At 36.9% G+C, this 23,796-nt stretch overlaps 1 protein-coding gene across 1 annotated transcript in view; it reads right to left on the bottom strand.

Annotated features, from left to right (window-relative positions):
* Positions 1-283: 283 nt before the first annotated feature.
* The window catches only part of LOC124526715 (multidrug resistance-associated protein 1-like), an 88,389-nt gene continuing 64,876 nt past the window's right edge, over positions 284-23,796 (bottom strand). The window contains exons 19-28 of the mRNA XM_047099837.1: positions 18,162-18,316; positions 15,815-15,970; positions 12,608-12,807; positions 11,737-11,863; positions 10,206-10,307; positions 6,589-6,732; positions 3,935-4,093; positions 2,501-2,667; positions 1,337-1,531; positions 284-1,009 (exon numbers count right to left, since the gene is read on the bottom strand). Of these exons, the coding sequence (XP_046955793.1) occupies positions 883-1,009; positions 1,337-1,531; positions 2,501-2,667; positions 3,935-4,093; positions 6,589-6,732; positions 10,206-10,307; positions 11,737-11,863; positions 12,608-12,807; positions 15,815-15,970; positions 18,162-18,316 (1,532 nt within the window). The 3' untranslated portion in view covers positions 284-882. The remainder of the gene's footprint in view (positions 1,010-1,336; positions 1,532-2,500; positions 2,668-3,934; positions 4,094-6,588; positions 6,733-10,205; positions 10,308-11,736; positions 11,864-12,607; positions 12,808-15,814; positions 15,971-18,161; positions 18,317-23,796) is intronic.

The following is a 23,796-nucleotide window of genomic DNA, read 5'->3' as shown; positions in this document are numbered from 1 at the left end:
ATAATATTGCTTGTATTACATAAAACTACTAAATTAAAAAGTCCTTCAAAATATGATTAGTATTACAAATCAACAATCTTCTTGTGAATGTATACCATCTGATATATAAGTCACTGAGGTTAACCCAACCAAAACTATAATGTTGCATAGAAAATACCATTTTTTTAATTCAAAGTCAATAGTAAAAATATTTTTTTAAATAAAGTACACCAGAAAATTCAGTTAATATACAATCACTATTTCCAAAATCAACTGAATAACTCTTAATATTTTTTGTGATTCGTCTATCATTTTATATACTGTCCAGTAGCTCAGCATATATTATATATGTCTATAAATACCTGTATCATATACTTGAAAATGCCAAGTCATTCATTCTTCAAACATTTGTTGGGTATCAACTGTATGAAAATCACTATGCTAGGAACTTCACACACAAAGACAACTGAAACTGGGTACTCGCCTTTAAGTAGCATTAGTGGGAAGACAGACTAAAATAAATGAAATAGAGTCCCTGCCATGGTACATGGGTATGCATGTGGGGATGGTGAGGGCACAGAAATGGGGCAGCTGGATCAGACTAGAGAACAGAGGGGAATATCAGGGGACATGTCACAGAGAAGGTGACTCCTGGATGAACTCAGAGATTTTAAAGGACAAATGGCATGTAGCACATTGGGCGCTGTGGAGCAGGCCGATATTCCAGAGGGCAGGAATGGAACAGAGAAGTTTGGGTACAGCCCAGGAAAGTTAGAAATATGATGCTTATCGATATTTATGCCAACATGTAGCTAGGGGCCTGTCTTTGTGCACTGCTCCTTGTCATTTTTTTAAATACTAACTTATTTTTTATTGAGTGTAGCCAATACACAGCTAAAATCATTATTTTGTCACTGAATCTTGTGTTATTCCAGCTTCTGTTAGCATTTCAAAGAAAAGTCCTTTCTGGCGTATCAAATTCTGTGGTGTTCCAAATTCTGTAATCCTTCCAGAGTCTAGAACAAGTACCCTGCAATGTGAAAAGAACCCAGTCAGGTAATTATAATCAGTTTTCCAGTTCACCTTTTTTTCTTTTTCTTTTTCTTTTTCTTGATAAAGTAAAGTTTAGATTACCTAGTGAGTTATGTCACTACAAAATATGGGGACCACGGAACTCAAGAAGTATATCCAGTTTTCTAATATTCTGTCAGGATTAGCATATTCTTCTAGTTGTTTCAGAAAACAACTGTTTTCAGCACAGGTAAAATTATTAATGGCAATCAGTATGTTTAGTGTATTCAGTGGCTATCTCTATAGAGATACATAGAGATGTTTTATTTCTGAAAACAAAGCATACCTATCAGAATCAATGATAGAATGCAATCTGTGAGCAATCGTCAGGATGGTACAATCGGAAAACTCCTTCCTGACTGTGGTCTGCACCAGGTTATCAGTCTCAAAATCGATGGAAGCTGTTGCCTCATCCAAGATGAGAATTTTTGTTTTTCGAAGCAAAGCACGAGCAAGACAGACAAGCTGCCGTTGTCCAACGCTGTTAAAAAAATAGTAAAATAACTTCTACAGTGGACTTTATGGCTACACACTTCCTATTCTGTAATTCTGATTACATTGCAATTCACTTTCTAAGCCACACATTCATATATTCAAGAAATATTTATTTTGTCAAAAGAGACAAAAATCTCAATGTGGAGTTTATATTCTTATGGGTAGACAAAAAATAAACATGATAAATGAGTAAAATGCATAGTAATAAGAAGAATTCAAGCACACAGGAAGGGAGGGTATAGAGAGTGGGCATGGGGTGAACATTAGATGGGCCTGCCAAAGAAACCCTCACTGGATTGAGGAAGTTGCGTTTTATTTCGAGACCCTTAGGAAGGGGAGACTGAGCCATACAGATTTCCAGTGGAAACTTTTTCCTGGCAAAGGGAACAGAAGATGCAAAATCCCTGAGGCAGTCAAGGGCTGGCTAGGCATGTTGAGGAAACAGCAAGGGGGCCAGTGTGGCAGAAACAGAGGCAGGGAGAGAGCAACCAAGAGGCTGAGTCATGCAGTGCAGGGCTTGAGGGGATCTAGTTCTCTTATGTCTCTGATCACATAGAGGATCTAGTTCTCTTTCCTTATGTCTCTGATCACATGAAAGGGACTGTCATTGGTCATCAAACCGCCAGGAAGAAAAAAGGAGCCCTTTACAACATTTTTTAGGAAGAAAGTTATTCGAGTAGGAGTCTTTATCAAAGAAGAGTCAATTAAATATGACTTTTCATACTGTATTGTTCCTTGCCCCCGCCCTTTCTTCCTTTCACCAGCATTTCCCAACCAGTGGCTACCATTTTATTCCTTGTACCTCTTCCCTAGAAGGAATCAGCAATAGTGTGCTCCGAATAGACCAAAGAAGGGCTTTGGTGACTCAGGAGCGACTTCCCTTTGAGGCTAACTCAAAGTTCCTAAGGAGCCTTGGAATGAATAACCGGACCAAGCTTTGTTCTTAGCAGCTTACCTGAGGTTTTCACCACCCTCTGAAATCTCATGCAACAGCTTCTTGGGAAGGGACTGCACAAACTCTTTTAAGTGACACAGTTCTAGCACCTCCCACAGCTGGCAATCAGAATACTTGTCTAAGGGATCCAGGTTCATTTGAAGGGTTCCAGAAAATAAAACAGGATCCTAGAGAATAAAATCATCACCAGTAATCTCATTGTCACATGATGCATAGATACATTAAAAAATTAGATTCAGAAAATAAACAAGGAAAAAGCAAAATGATTGACCTAAACAGTTATAAAATTCATTATATTGAAAACAAAAGCAGAAGAGAATCAGAATAAGCTATAAGTGAGATTGAATCATTTTCAATTTCCTGATCATCTTTCTCCTTAACAATGTCAATACTAGCCATAATAATAATGATGATGACAGCTGCCATTCGGTCAGAGATATAAGATAACACAGAATTGAACAAATGCAAACTATAGTATGGACATAATGTTATCAATCATCTTCCAGAAAGATGGAAGTCCATACTCCCATTTTACAGGTAGTGACCTGGAGGTTCAAAAGAATGCTTGTCTAAATTGTCCAAAGACACAGAAGGTAAGTGGTTGGGTAGAATTCAAATAGGACAAGTCCATGCTCTTTCCAACTTACCAACATGCCTGGTGAAACTGTATTTTACTACACCTGTATTTATTTTTAAGAGAGGAATGACTAATATCTCTTTTCTTCATTAATTTTTTCCCTGCAAGAATTCCATTCAAATTTGCTTTTGAAGTAAATTCATGAATAGAGGCATATGTCTAAATAATATGACAAAGAGATTAAAGTATTTTAAGATATTTTTAGAAGGTAATACAAAGATATCTCATAAATGTTCAGCTTAAATCTCTCAAACAACTGAATAAGTCATCTTTGACTACAGGGGCATATTCTTGAGCCAATTTGCATACTTGTTAATGATCAAGTTCCTTTGATGCCACAGAGAGACAAATCAAAGGACTTGAAAAAATGATCTAACTGAATTATTATTCTTTTCATCTTTTAAAATGTGTTTAAATTTCAAATCAAAAGAGGCAAAATTCTACACTCACTCTACCAACTAAGCAAGAGCTTTTGTAATTTTTTTTCTTCCAAAAAATACCAATGTGTGTTTCAGTCTGAGATCCACTTCATTCAAATTTTATTTGCATTTACTATTATGAAGGGAACTTGTAAAGCAATGTGCCAGTTTTTCAAATAGATAAATGCATTTAGGAGAAATACTTTACAGTAAGAATGTTTAATAGGATTCAGTTATGTAGTGATATTTCATAACACATCTAAAATGCTCTGACTTTGAAAAATGAATTTAGATGCTTGGAAGGAACACACTAAAAAAAAAGAAGAAGAAGTTTATTTAGAGGGAGTTAAGAAAGTCTACTGACAAAACAGGCTTTACCTGTGGAATAATATTAAGTTTGCCCCGAAGGTCATGAAGTCCGATAGTTGATATGTCAATTCCATCGATAATAATTTTACCTCCTGATCTTTCCACAATTCTAAATAGGCAATTTGAAAGTGTTGATTTGCCTGCTCCAGTCCGTCCCACAATTCCAATCTGCAATAAAATGATCATGGGCAGTTTGCACTGTGCTTTTTGTAAGGGACTGGGGCTTTTGCACTGACAACAGATACACTGTCAGGTCAGCGGGATTTAATTTTGCCAACCAGAATAACCCTGACTGGCATGGAATATGTAATGTGGACTGTAAGGATAAGTCTTTACCCAGACACTCATTACTCATGGGAAAGGCTCAGGTTAAAATGTATATTTTCTCTACTTTTGAGTTATTTAATAACCACATAACCAAAACACGCCAGCAGCCCCAGGAGGAGCAGACCACCCCTGACCTATCCTGGGACTAGCCATTAAGAGTGTGGCCAAAGATGACTCTGATAATGGGGTGGTTTTCTTGGGACTTTCAAAATGAGGCTTCTCTACTCTCTTTGCCCCCAAGGGACAAACAAACAAAGGGAACAAACAAAGGGAACAGGAGCCCTTTGCCAGAAGGATAGCAAATCCAAAGGAATGTCTGCAAATTCCCTTGGTGTATCAAAACAGGTACTGCACTAAAACTCTAGAAGGTGGCCACAGATAACATGTAGCATCTTGGATTCCTGGACAAAATAATCACCTTGTCATAAATAGCAAATGATTGCATATATTCCTTTGACCACGAGGACTGAAGCAATTCCTTCTGGGTGTTGATTTGTACTTTGGTGTTAATGGTAACATAAGGCAGAGAAAACATTACGGAGGTTGGTTTTCCCTGATAAAAGATCTTAAATCTGACACTCTATGCCAGAAAAATCAGGAATCCGTTAAATTAATTGGCATAATCAAAATTCCACAATGATTTCATGTGTTCCAAAGACATTTTTTTGTCCTTGATGTTATGCAGTGGACCTGGTTTAGACATTTAGAAAAAGAGATGGCTGGGGTTACAAAAGCCAGGTCTGTAAAAGAAAAAATGGGCCATTGCTGTTAATTTTTTGTTCATTTTTTTTTTTACTTTCACTTATTTGTAAAATCTTTCTGTCTAGGGAAATAATATGTTTTCATAAAACATTTTAAAAACTATGGGAAAAACTATAGAAGTAGAAACTATTTATAATCCTGTCACCTGAAGAGAACTACTATTTATGTTTTACAACTGTTCTAGGATTTTTGCTAATGTGTTTACCTGTTTGCTTTTTTAAAACAGAAAATTGATATAGTATCAACAGTTTTGTATATAGTTTTTATTAATCAAATTACATCTCAAGTATTTTCCCATCTCACTAGTAATGCTGGAAAACATGTCATTGACTATACAGATATTCTCTCCTATGAATTTACTATATTTCAGGTAACTTAATTTTATTGTCTTATTATCACTCTTTACCTAATAGAGGAAGTAAAAATAATAGTACACTACTACTGGGTATATATCCAAAGGAAATAAAATTAGTATCTTGAATTGAAATCTGCACTCCCATGTTCATATTCCCAATAGCCAAGATATGGAAACAACCAAAGTGTCCATAGAACAATGGATAAAGAAAATGTACACACACACACACACACACACACACACACACACACACACACTGGAATACTATTCAGCCATAAAAAGAAAGGAAATCTTACCATTTGTGGCAACATAGATGAACCTGGTGGACATTATGCTAAGGGGAATAAGCTATATGGAGAAAGACAAATACTGTATGATCTTGCTTATACATGGAATCTACAAGTCAAACTTGTAGTACCACAGGGTAAATGTTAGATACCAGGGACTGAGGAGTGGGCTAAATGGGAAGATGTTGGTCAAAGGGCATAAACTTTCAGATGCATAAGAAGAACGTGTTCTGGGGATGTAAAGTACAGTGAGCTAACTATAGTTAAGAGTACTGTATTGTATACTTGAAATTTGCTAAGACAGTACATCTTAGGTGTTCCTACCACATGCAAAAATAAATGAATAAATAAAACAAAAACAAAAAGCCTTGTAATTATGTGAGGTGATGGATGTGTTAATTACTTTGAATGTGGTAATCATTTCATTATCAAACCATCACCTTGTACAGCTTAAATATATACATTATTTACTTATTAATTATAACTCAGTAAAGCTGGAAATGTACACTAAAATCATGTTTCATAATATAGTATGCACAATTTAAAAATACCTTTTTTAAAGTTTACTTATTTATTTTGAGAAAGAGAGAGAATGAGTCGGGGAGGGGCAGAGAGAGAGAATCCCAAGCAGGCTCCACATTGCCAGTGAAGAGCTTGATGTGGGCCTTGAACTCACAAAACTGTGAGATCATGACCTGAGCTAAAATCAAGAGTATGATGCTTAACCAACTGAGCCACTCAGATTCCCCTAAAAATACCTTTTTTAAAAGAGGAAATTTTATTCTATATATAGCAAACAGTTGAGTTTAATACTTTTATATGAAATTTGAACAAAAGACCATCTTCTATTCCGTACCGTATTAAACTTTGACCTTAACAATGAATACTTTCAGATAAAAAGAAGAGTGAAACTTATGAAATGTATATGGTACCTTCTCTTCTCCATGTGTCTGGAAAGTGATATCTTGTAATGCTAAACCAAGATCATCTCGGTATCGAGCCTGATAATTAATAAATTCCACTATTCCTTTGTTGGGCCATTGTGCTGGAGGCCTTCTAGACATTATCCAGGGTGCCTTGAAACAAAGAAAGATTACAATAACTACAATAAAAGTACCTTTCCCTCTAAAAATAATTACCATGCATAAAAAACACAAGTGATGGAAAACATTTGTGGATATAATGATCTCCTGAGTAGAGTTTTAAATATTACCGGCATAAAACTTCTCATCTAGTTATAAGAAAGCTTAGAAATAAATTTTTAGAGGTAACCAGGCTTCCCACTCCCTATCCAGTTATTAAGAAGAGTCTTCTTAAACCCTACAAAGGAGCTGAAGGTAATCTATTTGAAATTGCAGCTGAGATGAGGACAGTTTGGCATTCATTCATTGCCCAAATACTGAGTATTTACTATGCTAGTCAGTGCTTTAGTTGCTGGAGATTCAGCAGTGAGCAAAACAGACACAAATTCTTGCCTTTACAGAGCATACAGCCTGCTGGGAAGGGACAGAAAGAATCACATAGCATATGCAAAATGCTAAACAGTGATAAAGCTTTGGAAGACGGGAGATAGGCAAGTTAGAGGTGGTGTGATTTTTAAGTAGGGTGGTTAGGAAAGGCTCGGTTGGACAAGATATGAGAACAAGCTGTTGGGATATGGGTTGAATCACTTTCCTGGCAGGCACCTAACAACACGTGCTGAGGTCCTGAGACAGGGCCTGCCTGGGATGTTGGGCGAACAGGAGGAAGCGGAAGAACACGCAGGAGAGTGTGATGTCTGGTGGGGAGGTGAAGTGCTTTCATGAGAGGGAGTGATGCCCAGTGTCAGATGATGGATCAGTTCAAGGGAGGCCTGAAAGGAGACCACGGGTGATCTCCAAGGGCAGGTTCAGTGAAGTGGTGGAATTAAAAGCCTGTTTGGAGCGAGTCCAAAGTAGGATGAGAGAAGTACAGGCTATTCCAAAGAATTCTGCTGCAAAAAGTGCAGACAACGTGGGCTACAGAGAGATAAACAGAATTATCTGGACAGTTTACTTCTTGCATGTCAAGAGGTTTTATAACTTGAGTTACCAAATTACATAAAGATGATTTTTTTTAATGTCTATTTATTTATTTTGAGAGAAAGAGTGCATGCAAGTGGGGCAAAGGGCAGAGAGAGAGGAAGAGAGAGAATCCCAAGCAGGCTCCTCACTGTCAGCACAGAGCCTGACTCGAGACTTGAACCCAGGAACCGTAAGATCATGACCTGAGACAAACCCAAGAGTTGGGTGCTTAATGGACTGAGCCACCCAACCACCCCACATAAAGATGATTTTGTTTTAAAAATGTGTGGGTGTGGGTGTGTTATGTGTGTATTCACACACATTTTATTGTTTTTTACAATATGAAAAGAATATATATATAACATTTATACATATAAAAAGTTTACATATAAAAATATTTATACAAATATTTAGAAAATACAGAAAACAATAAAATGATACAGTGGCAATAGGCTGAGCAAACTGAATACTGATAATTGGAGGTTGTGAAGGTAGATTAATCTTCCATGAACCATGTGTGAAAAAAGAGGTTAAGACCTGAGGAAGACTCTAGAGAAGAATCAAAGTTTAGGTAGAGTTGGAGGATATAGATATTAAAATTTTTTAAGTTTATTTATTTTGAGATAGAGAGGCAGGGAGGGGCAGAGAGAGGGAGAGAGAGAACCCCAAGCAGGCCCCTCACTGTCAGTTCCCAGCCCGATATGGGGCTTCTAATTGTGAGATGATGACCTGAGCTGAAATCAAGAGTCCGGATGCTTAACCTACTGAGCCACCCAGGAGCTCCAGGCTGTTGATAATATTTTAGCATCTTTGTAGGTTAAGAGAGGCAAGGGGGTCAGGGTACTGATACGTAGGAATTAAAGGAAGTGGTTAATGAAGCAACATCTGAGAGAAAAAATGAACAAATATTACCAAAAATACAAGTAGAAACTCAGGTTTTCTATTTGGAGGAGGGACACCTCTTCCTGAGAGACATGAGCAAAAGAGGAATGTTTCATGAAGATTCAGATACCTTTACAGGTGGACTGAAGAAGATACAGAAACTCAAGTCAACTATAACATCTGCCTTGTTAATTCATGGAACTGGGAGACAGAAGTAAATCAGATTAGTAAAATACACTGATATCTCAAATATTATACTGTCAGTCTAATTCTTCTACTCTTCAAATAATTTTTTTAAATGTTTATTTATTTTTGAGAGAGAGAGAGAGAGAGAGAGAGAGAGAGAGAGAGAACAGGAGAGGAAAGGGCAGAGAGAAAAGGAGACACAGAGTTTGAAGCCGGCTCCAGGCTCTGAGCTGTCAGCACAGAGCCCAATACAGGGCTCAAACTCACAAACTGTGAGATCATGACCTGGGTCGAAGTTGGATGCTTAAGTGACTGAGCTACCCAGGGACCCCCTTTAAAAACTTTCTTTTAATGTTTATTTTTGAGAGACAGAGAGAGAGAGACAGAGTGTTAATTTTTCTACTTCTTTCTTAAGTTTATTTATTTTTGAGAGAGAGAGAGTGTGGGGGGGGGGAAGCAGAGAGAGAGAGAGAGAGAGAGAGAGAGAGAGGGAATCCAAAGCAGGATCTGTACCACCAGCACAGAGCCTAATACTGGAATACTCAAACTCAGGAATCTTGAGATCATGACCTGAGCTGAAATCAAGGGTCAGGTGCTTAATTGACAGAGCCACACAGGCACCCCCAATTCTTCTCTTGTCTAAATTATAACTAATTAAAGGAAATAAAACAGACTGATTTATTCTCCTCCTCCTTCCCATGCGCGGAGATGCTAATGATGAGTAAATGAAACAGAAGGCATAAGCAATAAATATATAGTTAATTTAAAAATTGCACAGGCTTTAATTATGAGAGCACTATATTAAGACACCTTTCTCAACATAAAATCCTCACAAAGTTATAATCTTAGATTGCATATTTTACTCTACGTTGGTAGAGGACAAATCATTGTGCCTTCTAAAAACAAGTAATCATATTTCATTTTTATAACATAACAAATGTTATATATCTTACATTTTACAAATGTATCTTACATTTTATGTATTATCCTAATTTAGTTATCTGTGGTCTTTTCTTCTATTTTTGTGATATATAAAATAATGGTGTATTCCATAATACATTGGGTTTTAATTTTATTGAAATGCTGAATATTAAAACATGAATTTGGAAAGGTAGGCTTTGTTTAAAATTTATTTTTTTATTTTATTTTTTTAAACATTTAGTTATTTTTGAGATAGAGAGAGAGACATAGTGTGAGTGGGGCAGGGGTTGTGGGCAAAGAGAGAGAGGGAGACAGAATCAGAAGCAGGCTCCAGGCCCCAAGCTGTCAGCACAGACCCTGGCGCAGGGCTTGAACTCACAAACTCTGAGATCATGAGCTGGGCCAAAGTTGGACGCTTAACCTAGTGAGCCAACCAAAATTTTTTTTAAATGTCAATTCAAGGTGCACTACAATATCTCAATCCTGCATCTATTTATTGGTTATTTAGGAGTGCTTACCTCTTTACCCATATTTTCATATTCACAAACTCTTTCAATGGAAACTGCATTGGTTTCAATTTCACAAGCTTTCCTTACCCAAAAATTCAGAGATTGAGTAATCTGGAGGGAAAAACCCAAGAGCTTACTGACTGGTTCTTTAGTATTTTACATAATATTAATCATACTTTATACACTTTCACTTTTCATAGTTTTCATGTACTTTTCTCTCTTGTGATTATTTAACAACTTTAGAAGTAAATATATTTATACACATGCACACAAGTGTTTCTTTATGTTAAACTGATCAATACAAACAATGTTTTTTTAGAAGTAACTTTAGAAGTAACAACTTTAGAACAACTTTAGAAGTAAATATATTTATACACATGCACACAAGTGTTTCTTTATGTTAAACTGATCAGTACAAAACAATGTTTTTTTGGCAGAAGAATGAATATAGTTCAGCAGGTATTGAAGGAGTCCATACTTAGTGTAAGGAACGGTGGGTACCAAGACTGATGAGATGTGCCTCAAGAAATGTACGTCCCAAGTGAGAAAAAAGTTGTGAATAACATTACCTTTGGCAGGATTCACTGGAAGCAGGAATCTCCTAACTCTTGACCACTCTTGTCTCCTCTTTTTTTTTAAACTCTACTTTCTTCTCACCCTACCCACAAGTACAGGAGGTAATTCAAGCCTAATTCTGGACGTCAAACAACTCTTGTCAGTTCAGTTTTTCCTTAAGTTTGCTGCCAAATCATTTGATGGCCAACCTGACTTGAACTGACATGGGGCTCTTTAAAGTCTTTACTGAACCCACTTAGAGTAAACATTCATCTATTTTACTGCAAAGCAAGTAGTTTGACTATGGGATTCTGCCCCAGACCTTGACTATGGTATATGTGTCATTATTTCCTTTCTACAAGACTAAGTTCTGAATTCTGAAATGCAACTGGCCTTAATTAAGGTTTTTGGATAAGGGATGAAGGGCAAGTACCCACATCATCTAGACTTATCCTCTAATAATATGTAATTATACTAAGTAATTTAAGGAATATTCTATTTTACAAAGAGGGCAAGAACACACTCATACCACTAGTACTTTTCAATGTAATATAAAATAGGGCTTATTAGGGAAAAACTTATAAGCAAAGAAGGAGAGCATGTACTCTCCCCAGAGTTTGCATTATCTCCTTGGTTAGACTGGGCAAACTGGATTGGCAGGCCACAGTGGAGAGAGGCCCTCCCCCCCTGTTACATGCTATAAATCCATAAAGGTAGGAGAACAAGAAACTTCTGGGTAACTGTGTAACAGCAGGAGTTTCCTGGTCTTTTAGCACTCAGCCTGTTCTTTCTGTGAGCTGACTTAGTATTGCTGAGCCAGCTTCCTGCTAGTAGCAACAGAGGAAGAAATGAGCCTCCAGGGCAATCCAGATTGGTCTCTCATTACTTAGTTAATACAATCTATAATCCAGACAGGCAAAGGAGAGGATAGTTTAATTAATTGCATTATAAACATATCATATACCACAAAATCATTATTACTTACATTTAGGGCATAGGATATGGACAAGCCAACTAGTGCTGAATCTATCGAACTGCCAGCCAGCACAGCAAGCAGTGCAGCAAAAAATACCATTAGGTTGCCAAGGAATTCAAGTCTAACAGACAGCCACCTGTGATAATGGAAAATATTCTTCAACTGAGATGCAAGATTTTTGGTGTACTTGGTCTGAACTCTCCTCTGGGAAATGGAAAATAAACATCAATAGCTGCTTTCTTTTCCTAAGAACTCAGTCAAAATAGGACGATTGCAGTGATGATACATTAAAGGATTCCTTTGCATAAAAACACTTTACTTTTGCAGAACTTTGCTTTAAAACTTAATCAGAATAAAAAAGTCAAAAAAGAACACCAGCTAAAATGATGCGTCGTATTTTAAAATCCTATTAGAAAATCAATCACCTTTCCGATTACATATCCTTTTTTCTATGGTAACATTAGTCTCCAAAAGTTATATGTGCCCCGCTATTATTTAATATTTCATTTTCCTCTGTATGTAAAATGATGATCTCAAATTTAAACTATTATAAAGTATTGCTTGCAAATAGAACATATTCTACAAATATAGAATATAACAGAGTCATATCTCTAGAAATTCCAATAGCATCCTATATGACCTTCAAAAAACTTGGGACCTTATTTTCATGTAAAGTAGTGTGTACTTTTATATGAATATGAACAGATACATTTTAACTTAAATGTCCATTAAATATTAGAAACAGTTAAGGCTTTATTCTTTTTCTTTTTTTAATAATTTCATGAAATGCCATTGCAAAACATTCCTTCTGTTTAGAAGTCAGGGCACAAGACATCTTAAAAGAGACTGGTCTTGAGGTAGGTATATTGCTGTCACTTACCTGTTTGAAATTACATTATTGTAGAAACAGACCAAGTTCTCATTCACCACCTCTTTGTTTTGCTGGATAAACCTCTGTTCGTGTCCAAATGCCCGGATAGTGGACACCCCTGATAAAGTCTCACTAAAGTGGGAAATGATAGGAGAGCGAGAGGCTCCTGCCAATCGTCGAATCTGCCGAGAGCTTGCTACGTAGTATCTCTAACCGGAAAACAGAAAAAGGCAGTTGGAAAGATGGAGCAGAAATTGCTTCCATAGTTTGAAAATGACAAGACCCCAAAAAGTGAAGTTCAAGTTCAGTCTCCAGTACCTGTGAGTGTGGCTTTATTTGGGAATGGAATCTTTGCAGATGTCATTAAGGATCTCCGGATGAGATCATCCTGGATTTAGGGTGGGCCCTAAGCCCAACTCCGAGTGTCCTCATAAGAGACAGAAAAGGAGAAGACAAAGCCACAGGGAGGAAGCCACGTGAGGATGAGATTGAAGAAATGTGTGCATAAACCAGGGAAAATGCCAAGCATTGCAAACAGCCACCAGAACCAGGAGAGAAGCATGAAACCAATTCTCCCTCAAAGGCTCCGGAAGGAACCAACCCTATGTACACCTTGATTTTGGACTGTTGGCCTCCAGAACTGTGAAAGAGTAATTTTTTTTGTTGTTTTAAGCTACCAAATTTGTTACAGGAGCTCTAAGAAACGAATACACCCTTGGCACAGTAAAAAACCCAGATTCTGGACAACACAACTAGAACAGAGGTGGGTAAGGTTCCACTTTGGTAATCTTTTCTAACAACCATTACTGAGTACCTGCTATGGAAAAAGCTCTATGTCACATGTTGGAAATGTGACCAGGGAGTGAACCCATTAAGTGAAGGAAGTTAGTCAAGTATACAAACAATACTATTTTTGTTCCTAAATATAATTATGGAAAAAATATTCATTTTTCTGGTCTACAAGCACTTCCCTCCAGTGCAGCCACAAGTATAATTGGCTACTTCCCCTCCAACTTGGTTGAGAATAATTGGGATGGGCAGAGACTGGAGGGCTGGAGGGAGCATGTCCTAGTTAACTGGACCATCATTCACCAGCCCCAGATAATCACAACACACCGGAAGTAAAAATCAAGAATTACCACGTTTTGCAATGTTTTCAAGAAAAATCTTTGGGCTTGGAGTTTTATGTAAAATCACTGATTTTAAAATGTCTTCATTTTAGTAAAAAACACTGAGCAGGCCGGACACAAACATATCGGAAACTCCATATGGCCTGTCAACTTGCAGTCTACCAGCTCTGCTCTGTGTTAAGTGCCCTGGAGAACACAGAGGAAGGATTATGGCGTTCTGGGATTGCAAGGGGACTTAAGAGATTGTCATAAAGAAATTTGCAGGAAATTTCGATGAATTGCAAAAGCACTGGAGTTCTTCCACAAATCTATCTAGAGTATTTAGTTTAAGAACTATTGATCTAGATCAATGCTTCTCATACTTTAATAAAAATCACCTGAAAGCCTTGTTAAAACACAGACTGTGGGCCTCACCATGATAGATTCTTTATTTCCTCCCAGTTTTATTAGAATGTGATTACCAAGTAAAAATTATATACGTATACATTAAGATGTGATTTTTTAAAAAAGAGGTACAACCAAAGATTCTGATTCAATAGGTCTGGGGTATCTCCCATAGGTCTAGGGACCATACTTTGAGTAGCACTGATATAAAAGAAAACTCCTGTTTTATAGGGGGGATCAATGAAGCCTAGAAAGGGAAGTGATGTGCCAAACATAAAAGTCAGGAAAGTAATTAGAATTTGAGGCTCTTGAATTCATATTCAGGGCTCACTCCATACAGTGTCCCCTAACAAGAGATGGTTTCTAGATCATTTCCACTCCTGGTCACCCTGTTATAGTTTACCAACCACAAGACTATCACATAAATTTTCTTTTGTGATATGAGGGTTTTTTTTTTTTAAGCAGGTACAATCATACCATCAGTACCATCCTTCATGGTCTAGATTTGTTTCTTTTAGCCCTAAGATGTAGTTGTCTTCCCTAGAAGACTTACAATCTCATTGGAGAGATAATTTGTGGTCTAAAAATAGCCTGTAATACTAGTAGTATAATAAATCAATAATACCTGAATGAGTCTCATCTCTTTGCACTATTTTGGTAAAGAATACTTCATTCACACAGAAAATGAAATATGACCTAGGCCATGAAAGGTAAGTAACATCCAGTCAGGCAGAGAAAATAGGGAAAACATAGAAAGTAGGAGGAATAATAATCACAAAGGCGTAGAAATAAGAAAATGATTAACATTCTGGTTTGGGCAGATTAAACTCCAATACAAATTTTAAAACTTGGGTTTTGGGAAAGCACTGAACTACAAGAACTGCATCCTTTCATGTAAACAGCCTCAAAATACTTTCGTATTTAAATTAAATATGTGTTAAGACATCTCATTAAAAAATAAATTTCATTTTACACTGTAGTCTCACAGTGACATAATTTTGGAATGTGGTTGACCACATTTTAATTGGAATATAAAGATATATATCATGTCATGAAAGATCTGTTTAGTTCTTCTAGGAGTACTTTGCCAATATCAGGGATAACAGGACAAAAAGGCAGCATCTGTTTCTCTCTTGGATTTACAGACAAATTAACTTTCTGCTAAAATGCAAATACCATATAGATTTTGTGGTGACCATAAAAATGCACAACTCAGTTCTCCAGCTGCAGGGAGAACAGCTGACTGTCAGTCCGGCTGCTGCCCCGGCATCTACCACTCTATTAAGCATGGAGGCCATGTTACCCACAGGTTGTTTCCAGGCAATGAGTGGGGATGGCAGGGGTGCTAGAGCAGGCCCATCTCGGGGACACATGGAATACTCCAATGGGTGACATTGGTTGTAGTTTCCCCATCCATTTGATGAATCTTTCACAGAACTGTCCTGTAATCCAAGATTTTCCCTACCCAATCCTCTTCTCTCCCTCACAGGAATCAGACATGCATTGCTGTCTGAGGGCTCACCCCTTGGCTCCCTCTCCTCTATCTTTTGCAGGCATTCTCTAGTCATACTCTACTATATGGAATCCTTTCTTGGAATCTACTTTTTGGAGAACTTGAACTAACAGGCAATTGAAGTGGGCTTGAACCTATAATTGACTGTGAACTTCTGTTATTAATACACATAAAAGTCCATGTACTTACCTGTATAGTGAAATAGAGGAAAACCAAGGGAATAACCCCCAGAATGAAGAGTGGTAAAGCTCCTACAATGACCAAAACTGTTCCAATAACATCCAATGTACAATTCACCCAGGTCCGTAAGTAGTAATGGAAACGCATATCAATTATAAACATGTCCTAAAAAATTGATATCAGGTCACTATATTTTTAACTTTTCATGGTTTAAAATGAGAAGAAGAAGAAATATATCATTCAATGTAAAAATTTTAAAAATACCTGGATGTGACAATATGATGATTGAATACATCTAACTACATGGTCTTTGCCCTTCCCAATCTATCCCCACATATTTTCCCCCTGTAGTCAGTTGTAATAGTTAAGAGGGTATTTAGTAACAAAATGCCTATGATCAAGCAATGTGCCTTTCCCAGTGACAAATACACAGCACTTAGTTTATATGACTAATGTCAGACTCTGCTTAAAAAGATTTTAAAAAAGAGTCCAAACCCCAGTAATTGGGTGTTCAGGAGCATTGGCCTAGCACTAGTCACTACTTAAAAAATGTAAAATACTCCTGGGCCATTCTTATCCATCAAGAACACGTTCAGTGGCCTTCTTGGCTAGCTGGGTCCTGTCAACATCACAAAAGGCAGGAAAACAAAATAATTTTCATTTACAAAATTAGAAACTGAAAGATTGAAGTGGACAATGGGAATGAGAGAAGAACATAGCGGGGGTTTCTGGGTGGCTCAGTCAGTTAATTGTCCAACTTCGGCTCAGGTTCTTGAGTTTGAGCCCCACATCGGGCTCCCCACAACAGTGTGGAGCTTGCTAAGGATTCTCTCTCTCTCCCTTTCTCTCTCTTCTCTCTCTGCCCCTCCCCTCCTCTCTCTCTCTCTCTCTCTCTCTCTCAAAATAAACTTTTAAAAGAGAGAGAGAGAGAGAACATAGGAAGGTCATCTATCAATTCACATATAACTTAATCAAATTTATGTTGTCAAATCTATGGTATAAGGTATGACCTATGAAATCCCAGGGAATAGGAAGACATCCAACCTTAAGGGATCAACTAATGAGTTTATAACAAAATTGACACAAAGAGTGGAGGTGGAATTTTATTAATTCTAAGTCTTGCTTTGGGAATTTCCTGATTATCTCATGAACCAAATAGGGTAAGAGCATCATATCTGTATGTAGTTTCCTGCCTGTGTTTATTTTTTTTTAATTTTATTTAAAAAAAAATTTTTTAACGTTCATTTATTTTTGAGACAGAGAGAGAGACAGAGCATGAAGGGGGGGGGTCAGAGAGAGGGAGACACAGAATCTGAAACAGGCTCCAGGCTCTGAGCTGTCAGCACAGAGCCCGACGCGGGGTTCGAACTCACGGACCATGAGTTCATGACCTACTGAGCCACCCAGGCGCCCCTCCTGCCTGTCTTTAGAACACACCTTCCCAAGGGCATCTGGGTGGCTCAGTTGGCTTAGTGACCAACTCTTGATTTTGGCTCAGGTCATGATCTCATTGTCCAGGGATTCAGCCCTGCATCAAGCTCTGCTTAGCACGGAGCCTGCTTAGGATTCTCTGTCTCACCCTCTCTGCCTTTTCCCTGCTCATGCTCTCTCTCTCAAAATAAATAAATAAACATTAAAAAAAATAGTAAATATAATGGGGAAAATCCTGGAGGTAAGCAGAGACACTCTGGGAAGCTATACCCCTTCCCACATTCACCATAAGTGAGTTGACAGTTTACTTAAAAGCAGAATGCTTAAAATACAAATGTCTCCATAAAGAATTAAATTTTCTTTACCTTCTCAGCTTAAATTAGTGATTCTCAAGCTAAATATATACAAGAATTGGAGTTGTAGACACCAGAGCACATATACTTTTTGGATCCTTCCAGCAATTTTCAAGGGTTATTTTGATTATGTGTGTAAGATGTGATACTGCTATACATCAATTATAAATATCCCAAGAATTAGAAATAAAATACCAAAAAAATCTATACTAAACATAATCCCATCTTTTCAGGGTGATTTTTTTTTTTTTACAAATGCTATTGCAAAGGGGTGCCTGGGTGGCTCAGTTGCTTAAGCGTCCAACTGCACTCAGGTCATAATCTCGCGGTTCATGGGTTTGGGCCCCATGTCAGGCTCTGTGCCCCATGTCAGGCTCTGTGCTGACAGTTCAGAGCGTGGAGCCTGCTTCAGATTCTGTGTCTCCCTCTCTCTCTGCCCCTCCCTCAGTCATGCTCTGTCTCAAAAATAAACACTAAAATTTTTTTTTTAATTTAAAAAATGCTATTGCAAGGTATTAAATATGGATCATCATTTTTAAGCATGCTATTCAATAAGGTACAGCTTTACTAACCTTGGTGAACCGATTGATTATCTGGCCTATAGGACTGGTTTCAAAAAACTGGAGCGGGAGGTGTAGCACATTATCCAATAGCTGAGCATACAATGTTCGAGAGGCAGCCAGGGACCCTCGAGTGAGTATATAGGCTCCAGAGCAGACAAAGAAACCTAAAAACAAATTGTTATCAAGGGCATGTTAACCTTTTTAAGGAATTTTATATTTTAATTCTCAAAGTGTTGTTTATCATAGCATTTTTTAAATGGAAAACTCAAAGAGCAAACTTAACGTGCGACTGTGGATCAAACTAAGTATAAATGTAAATGGTGCATTTATAATAAATACAGACACTCTGATGGGTTGCAATCCTATCAAAGAAGAACTCTCCTTATTCATGGGCATAGATTCTAGAGTAATGCACAAAATATAACAGATCAACCAGGTTCACAGAATTCTAGCAACCTATTTGTGATGTCCCATGGGACAATATGGTAGTCACTGGTGCTGCTCGTCAAATAATTTCAGTTCTCCTAGCTTCTAGTCCATGGTAGAGTTGTCCTTTCTGGCCTCCTTGTGATGTAGGGGACCATATCAAGGGTTCTGAAGAACAAGTTGAGGGAGAAACAACACATAATACCAGGTTAAAGCATTTAATTGCTGGTACCAGAACTGCTCACGTTTATTCCTTGTACAGTGCCTGTTAACATTTATAATGGTGGTTGGATTGCTTCTTCAACTTGGGTCACAAGAACAAGTGTAGTCCTTTACTTGACCCACAATGAACACATTTTTTTTTTTGGTCTGTTAAGCTACTGAGATTTGGTTGGTGGTAGAGTTGTTCTTGCCACAGCTGAAAAGGCAGACATATAAATAATAAGCATCTAGCTTTATCTATCGACTATTGTTACTTGCATTTGACCAAGTATGACAAGAAAGAGACAAGCTCATAGAAGGCTATCCACGTGGGAGAGGAAATGAAAGGACAAATAATTCTCAAAATGGAGAACTTATAGGGCTAAAAGAAGTCATGCTTCGTTACAGTGATTGGTCAAGGATGTATATGTGATTCAAATTGTTTCAAGGAGTAAAATTTTATGAATTTCTGCGAACTTCAAAGGAAGTTCTTTGAAAGAGAACATTTCCATCATCATGTGAAGCCTGAGAATTAAGCCAATGAGGACAACAAGTAGAGTTCGTAAAGAATAGTGGACACTTCATCTGTAGTGTGTATAATGACCTATGCCTCCACTTTTCTGTCTGGGGAGTCAATAAATTCCCATGTTACTTATGCTAGTTTGTTCTGAGTCATAGGGGATACACAGTTGCTCCACTGCTCTCTAATACACGAAATTGCTAACAAAAGTGTGATGTCAGCATAATTCTTATACCCTTGGAAGTATGTTTAAAACAAAAGAATGGCAGTTAACCCTGATCATCTTAAATTATTTTAACTAATTCCTTTATATTTTAAATAATATCATATGCTGCTGTTAAGTGATTTCTAACTTTATACATTTTCTTTTTTTTTCCTACCTCACTCCCCCATACTTCCCTCTTTCCCTTTCAAAAACAGGTTGTTACCCTCTTTCCTCAAATAAATATCCAATGTTTATATTGCCACCAAACATACATTATGTATGAAGTTAACAAAATTTATTATGGTTGTACCATTCTTTTTTCATATTCTTAGTTTTCTATGCAACAAGCACTAATTCATTCCCAAACACTTCAATTGTCAGCAAATCTTTTCCAAATATATTCAGACTCATCAGATATTCTATTTCCTTCATCCTATTTAGCCCTCTCCTGTTTTGCAGCATCATCTACTCTTTTGGAACCCTCTCACTTTCCACTCTAACCTGGAATGGTTGCAAGATCAGAACACTTGCATTCTTCAGTTTTGGGAAATGCTAAATATTGTGAATTTGACCATTTTCACCTGCATTTATTGAAAGATGTATTATATGAATGTTGAACTTCCTGGATTATTCCCTTAATTTTCTTATTTATCATTTCGATTTATATTTTTTATGTTGTACTTCTGGGAAAATGTCTTCTAACATATCTTCTCATACTTGTATATCTCACACTTTAAATTCTTTAAATGTTTCAAGTATTTTTTGTCTATGATTGAACTTTTTTCAGCACATTTTTGCACTGGCTTTGTGGATATAGTATTTTGAATCTCTGAAGATACTAATTTGACATTTTAAGCTTCTATTTCAAATAGGATTGTTTCATTACTAAACTCCATTGCTTGATTTGTTAGCCATTATTTATACTGTTGGTTTAATTAAAATGCAAAATCATCCATCATTATCAGTTTAAACATATGAAATAAACACATGGTTAATTAATAGAGGTACCTGATGGCTTCCTTCTGCTATTGCACACATTAATTTCCCCCAACATTTTTTTCCTCTGAATGGAAGAGATTGCTTCAAATTCCACAAAATTGGGTAGGTGTGACACAGAGAGTCTGGAATACTGGAATATAGACACGTAGGCTGGAGCTTCTCCAAAAGCCATTTAAGGATTTCTTCTATGTATGTCACACACACTAGAAACCCTCATTTCCTCTTTATATATCAACTTTCTAGTTTTCATTGTATCACTACAATGAAATTACTACAATGACAGTTGCTGTGCACATTGGTGACGGTGGTGGGTGTTGTAGGAGAGGCTAATGGGAGGAGAACAATGGTCTAGTGAATTATTTTGATTATTTCCATGCAATTCAATCCTATTCTCTACCCATGACCATGAGTTTAGTGTTTATCCACTGCTCAAAGGAACAACTCCCTCTTCTGTTACAGCTTCTCCCATATCTGCAGGTTCCTCTACCCTTGATTATCTATCAGTATAATAACTGCTTATGTAAAACTTTATCACTCTGAAATCTTCTGAAGTCTTTCCTTTATATTTATTCACTGTCATTTCAGTGGTATTTTGTGAGGTAAGTAAAGTAGATGATCCACTTACTCATGTTAAACTAGAAACAGCAGTGTACTCTAAACAGTGCACTTTGGGGACGTCTGGCTGGCTCAGTCGGTTGAATGTCTGACTCTTGATTTCAGCTCTGATCATGATCCCAGGGTCATGAGATCAAGCCCCAGTTGAGCTCCATGCTGGGCATGGAGTCTGCTTGGGATTCTCCCTCTCTGTCTCTCTCTCTCTCTCATTCTCTCTCTCTCCCTCTGCCCCTTACCCTGCTTGCACATGAGCTCTCTCTTTCTCTCTCTCTCAAAAAATAAAAATAAATAAAAATTTAAATAAAAAAAACACATTGCACTTTGAAAATAAGGTGCCTATATGTTCACATTGGATTGGAGAAAGGTAAGGCATAAAACACAATAGATAAGAGATGTTCAGAGTGTCCTAGAGATTCTAAGGCAAATAGCTGGGACCCAGGAAAAAAAAGATATGCAGAAATATTTCTTTTGTAGAAAATGAGGTAAGAGTTTTATTATTGTTATAAAATATAGATCTAACATTGTGCTTCGAACTCTAGCTTATTTTGAATGTTAACATTTATATAATTCATAAGAGGCCTGTGGTAATAACATATGACAATGCTATTTATGCTTTAACCGCCCCTCTGCCCCCACCAGCTTTTTTATTTTGTGAGCTATGATGATGTCAGTGAATACAGCCTGCTCTTGATTGGACAAGATTCCATAAGATGCAGCTATAGTCTACTGAAAAAAATTAGAAATTATGCATTTTCATTTCTTAGGCTCACCCTACTTATAGATAACTTATAATTGCATCTAATAACAAATCTTCAGAAAATTTTAATTTTTAATGCAAAAAATTAAAAATAAAGAAAAAACAGAGAAGATTCACATTTTAATGACTGAAGACCACTCTACACAAAACACCAATCAAGAAAAAATCTTTTGATTAAGCTGTGCAAAATCTATTGCATTCATTACAAAATATTTCCTGTGTCTATTGATAGTTAATTAAAAACAAGACAGTCTCTTCAACAAATGGTGTTTGGAAAACTGTACAGCAACATGCAAAAGAATGAAACTGTACCACTTCCTTACACCATACACAAAAATAAATTCAAAATGAATGAAAGACCTAAATGTGAGACAGGAAACCATCAAAATCCTAGAGCACACAGGTAGCAACCCTTTTGATATAAAATATAGCAACTTCTTACTAGATGTCTCCTGAGGCAAGGGAAACAAAAGCAAAAATAAAACATTGGGACTATATCAAAATAAAAAAGCTTCTGCACTGTGAAGGAAACAATCAGCAAAATGAACAATTCCAACAACCTATGAAGTTGGAGAAGATATCTGCAAATGACATATCTGATAAAGGGTTAGTATACAAAATTTATAAAGAACTTATAAAATTCAACCCCCCAAAAGTGAAGAGTCCAATTAACAAATGGGTAGAAGACATGAACAGACATTTTTCCAAAGAAGACAGACAGATGACCAAGAGACACATGAAAAGATATTCAACATCACTCATCATTAGGGGAATACAAATCAAACCACGATGAGATATCACCTCACACCTGTCAGAATGGCTAAAGTCAACGATACAAGAAACAACAGGTATTGGTGAGGATGTGGAGAAAGGGGAACCCCCTTGCACTGTTTGGAATGCAAACTGGTGCAGCCACTCTGGAAAGCAGTATGGAGGTTCCTCAAAAAGTTAAGAAGAAAACTGCCCTATGATCTAGCAATTGCACTACTAGGTATTTATGCAAAGATTACAAAAATAGTAATTCAAAGGGATATATGCACCCTAATGTTTATAGCAGCATTATCTGCAATAGCCAAATTATGGAAAGAGCCCAAATGTTCATCTGCTGATGAGTGGATAAAAACATTGTGGTGTGTACACACACACACACACACACACACACACACGGCATATTACTCAGCCATTAAAAAAGATGAAATCTTGCGATTTGTAATGACATGGATGAAGCAAAGAGTATGATGCTAAGGGAAATAAGTCAGTCAGAGAAAGAAAAATGCTATATAATTTCACTCATATGTGGACTTTAAGAAACAAAGCAGATGAATATAGGGGGAAACAAAAAGAGAGGCAAATCAGGAAAAAGACTCTTAACTGTAGAGAACAAATTGAGGGTTACTGAAGGGGAGGGTGAGGGAGCATGTTAAATGGGTGATGGGCATTAAGGAGAGCACTTACTGTGATGAGCACTGGGTGTTATATGTAAGTGATGAATCACTGAACTCTACACCTGATACTAATATTAGACTGTATGTTAACTAACTGGAATTTAAATAAAAATTTTTAAAAAATTCTCATTTTACAAAAGTAAAATTGTGAGTACTAAACCTGCATACCTTGTCTAGTATAGGGAATGATATTTGCTCACTTAAAATATTCTTCAAAGTATACTGAATTTCCCTGAAAGTTGTAACATGAGCTCCTGGATCGATATGAGTTTAACTCTCATATGCACATGTGATAGACATAGATATAGAGATATTTGTATATATGGATCCTCTTTAGCTGCTTAGAATTCTAGACCGCTATATCCATTTTTTCCTCAATGAATTGTAAACTGCAAGCCAATAAACTTGACTCTCACTGATTCAAAGGCAAACATAGTGTATCTTTCATACTATAGCTAGTCCTTATATCTCATTTT

Source organism: Lynx rufus, unplaced genomic scaffold, assembly GCF_022079265.1.
Source record: "Lynx rufus isolate CCGP_SWC_20201006 ecotype Redwood Valley unplaced genomic scaffold, mLynRuf1.p SCAF_5, whole genome shotgun sequence".
NCBI lineage: Eukaryota > Metazoa > Chordata > Mammalia > Carnivora > Felidae > Lynx > Lynx rufus.
This window is presented reverse-complemented; position numbering and strand designations above follow the sequence as displayed.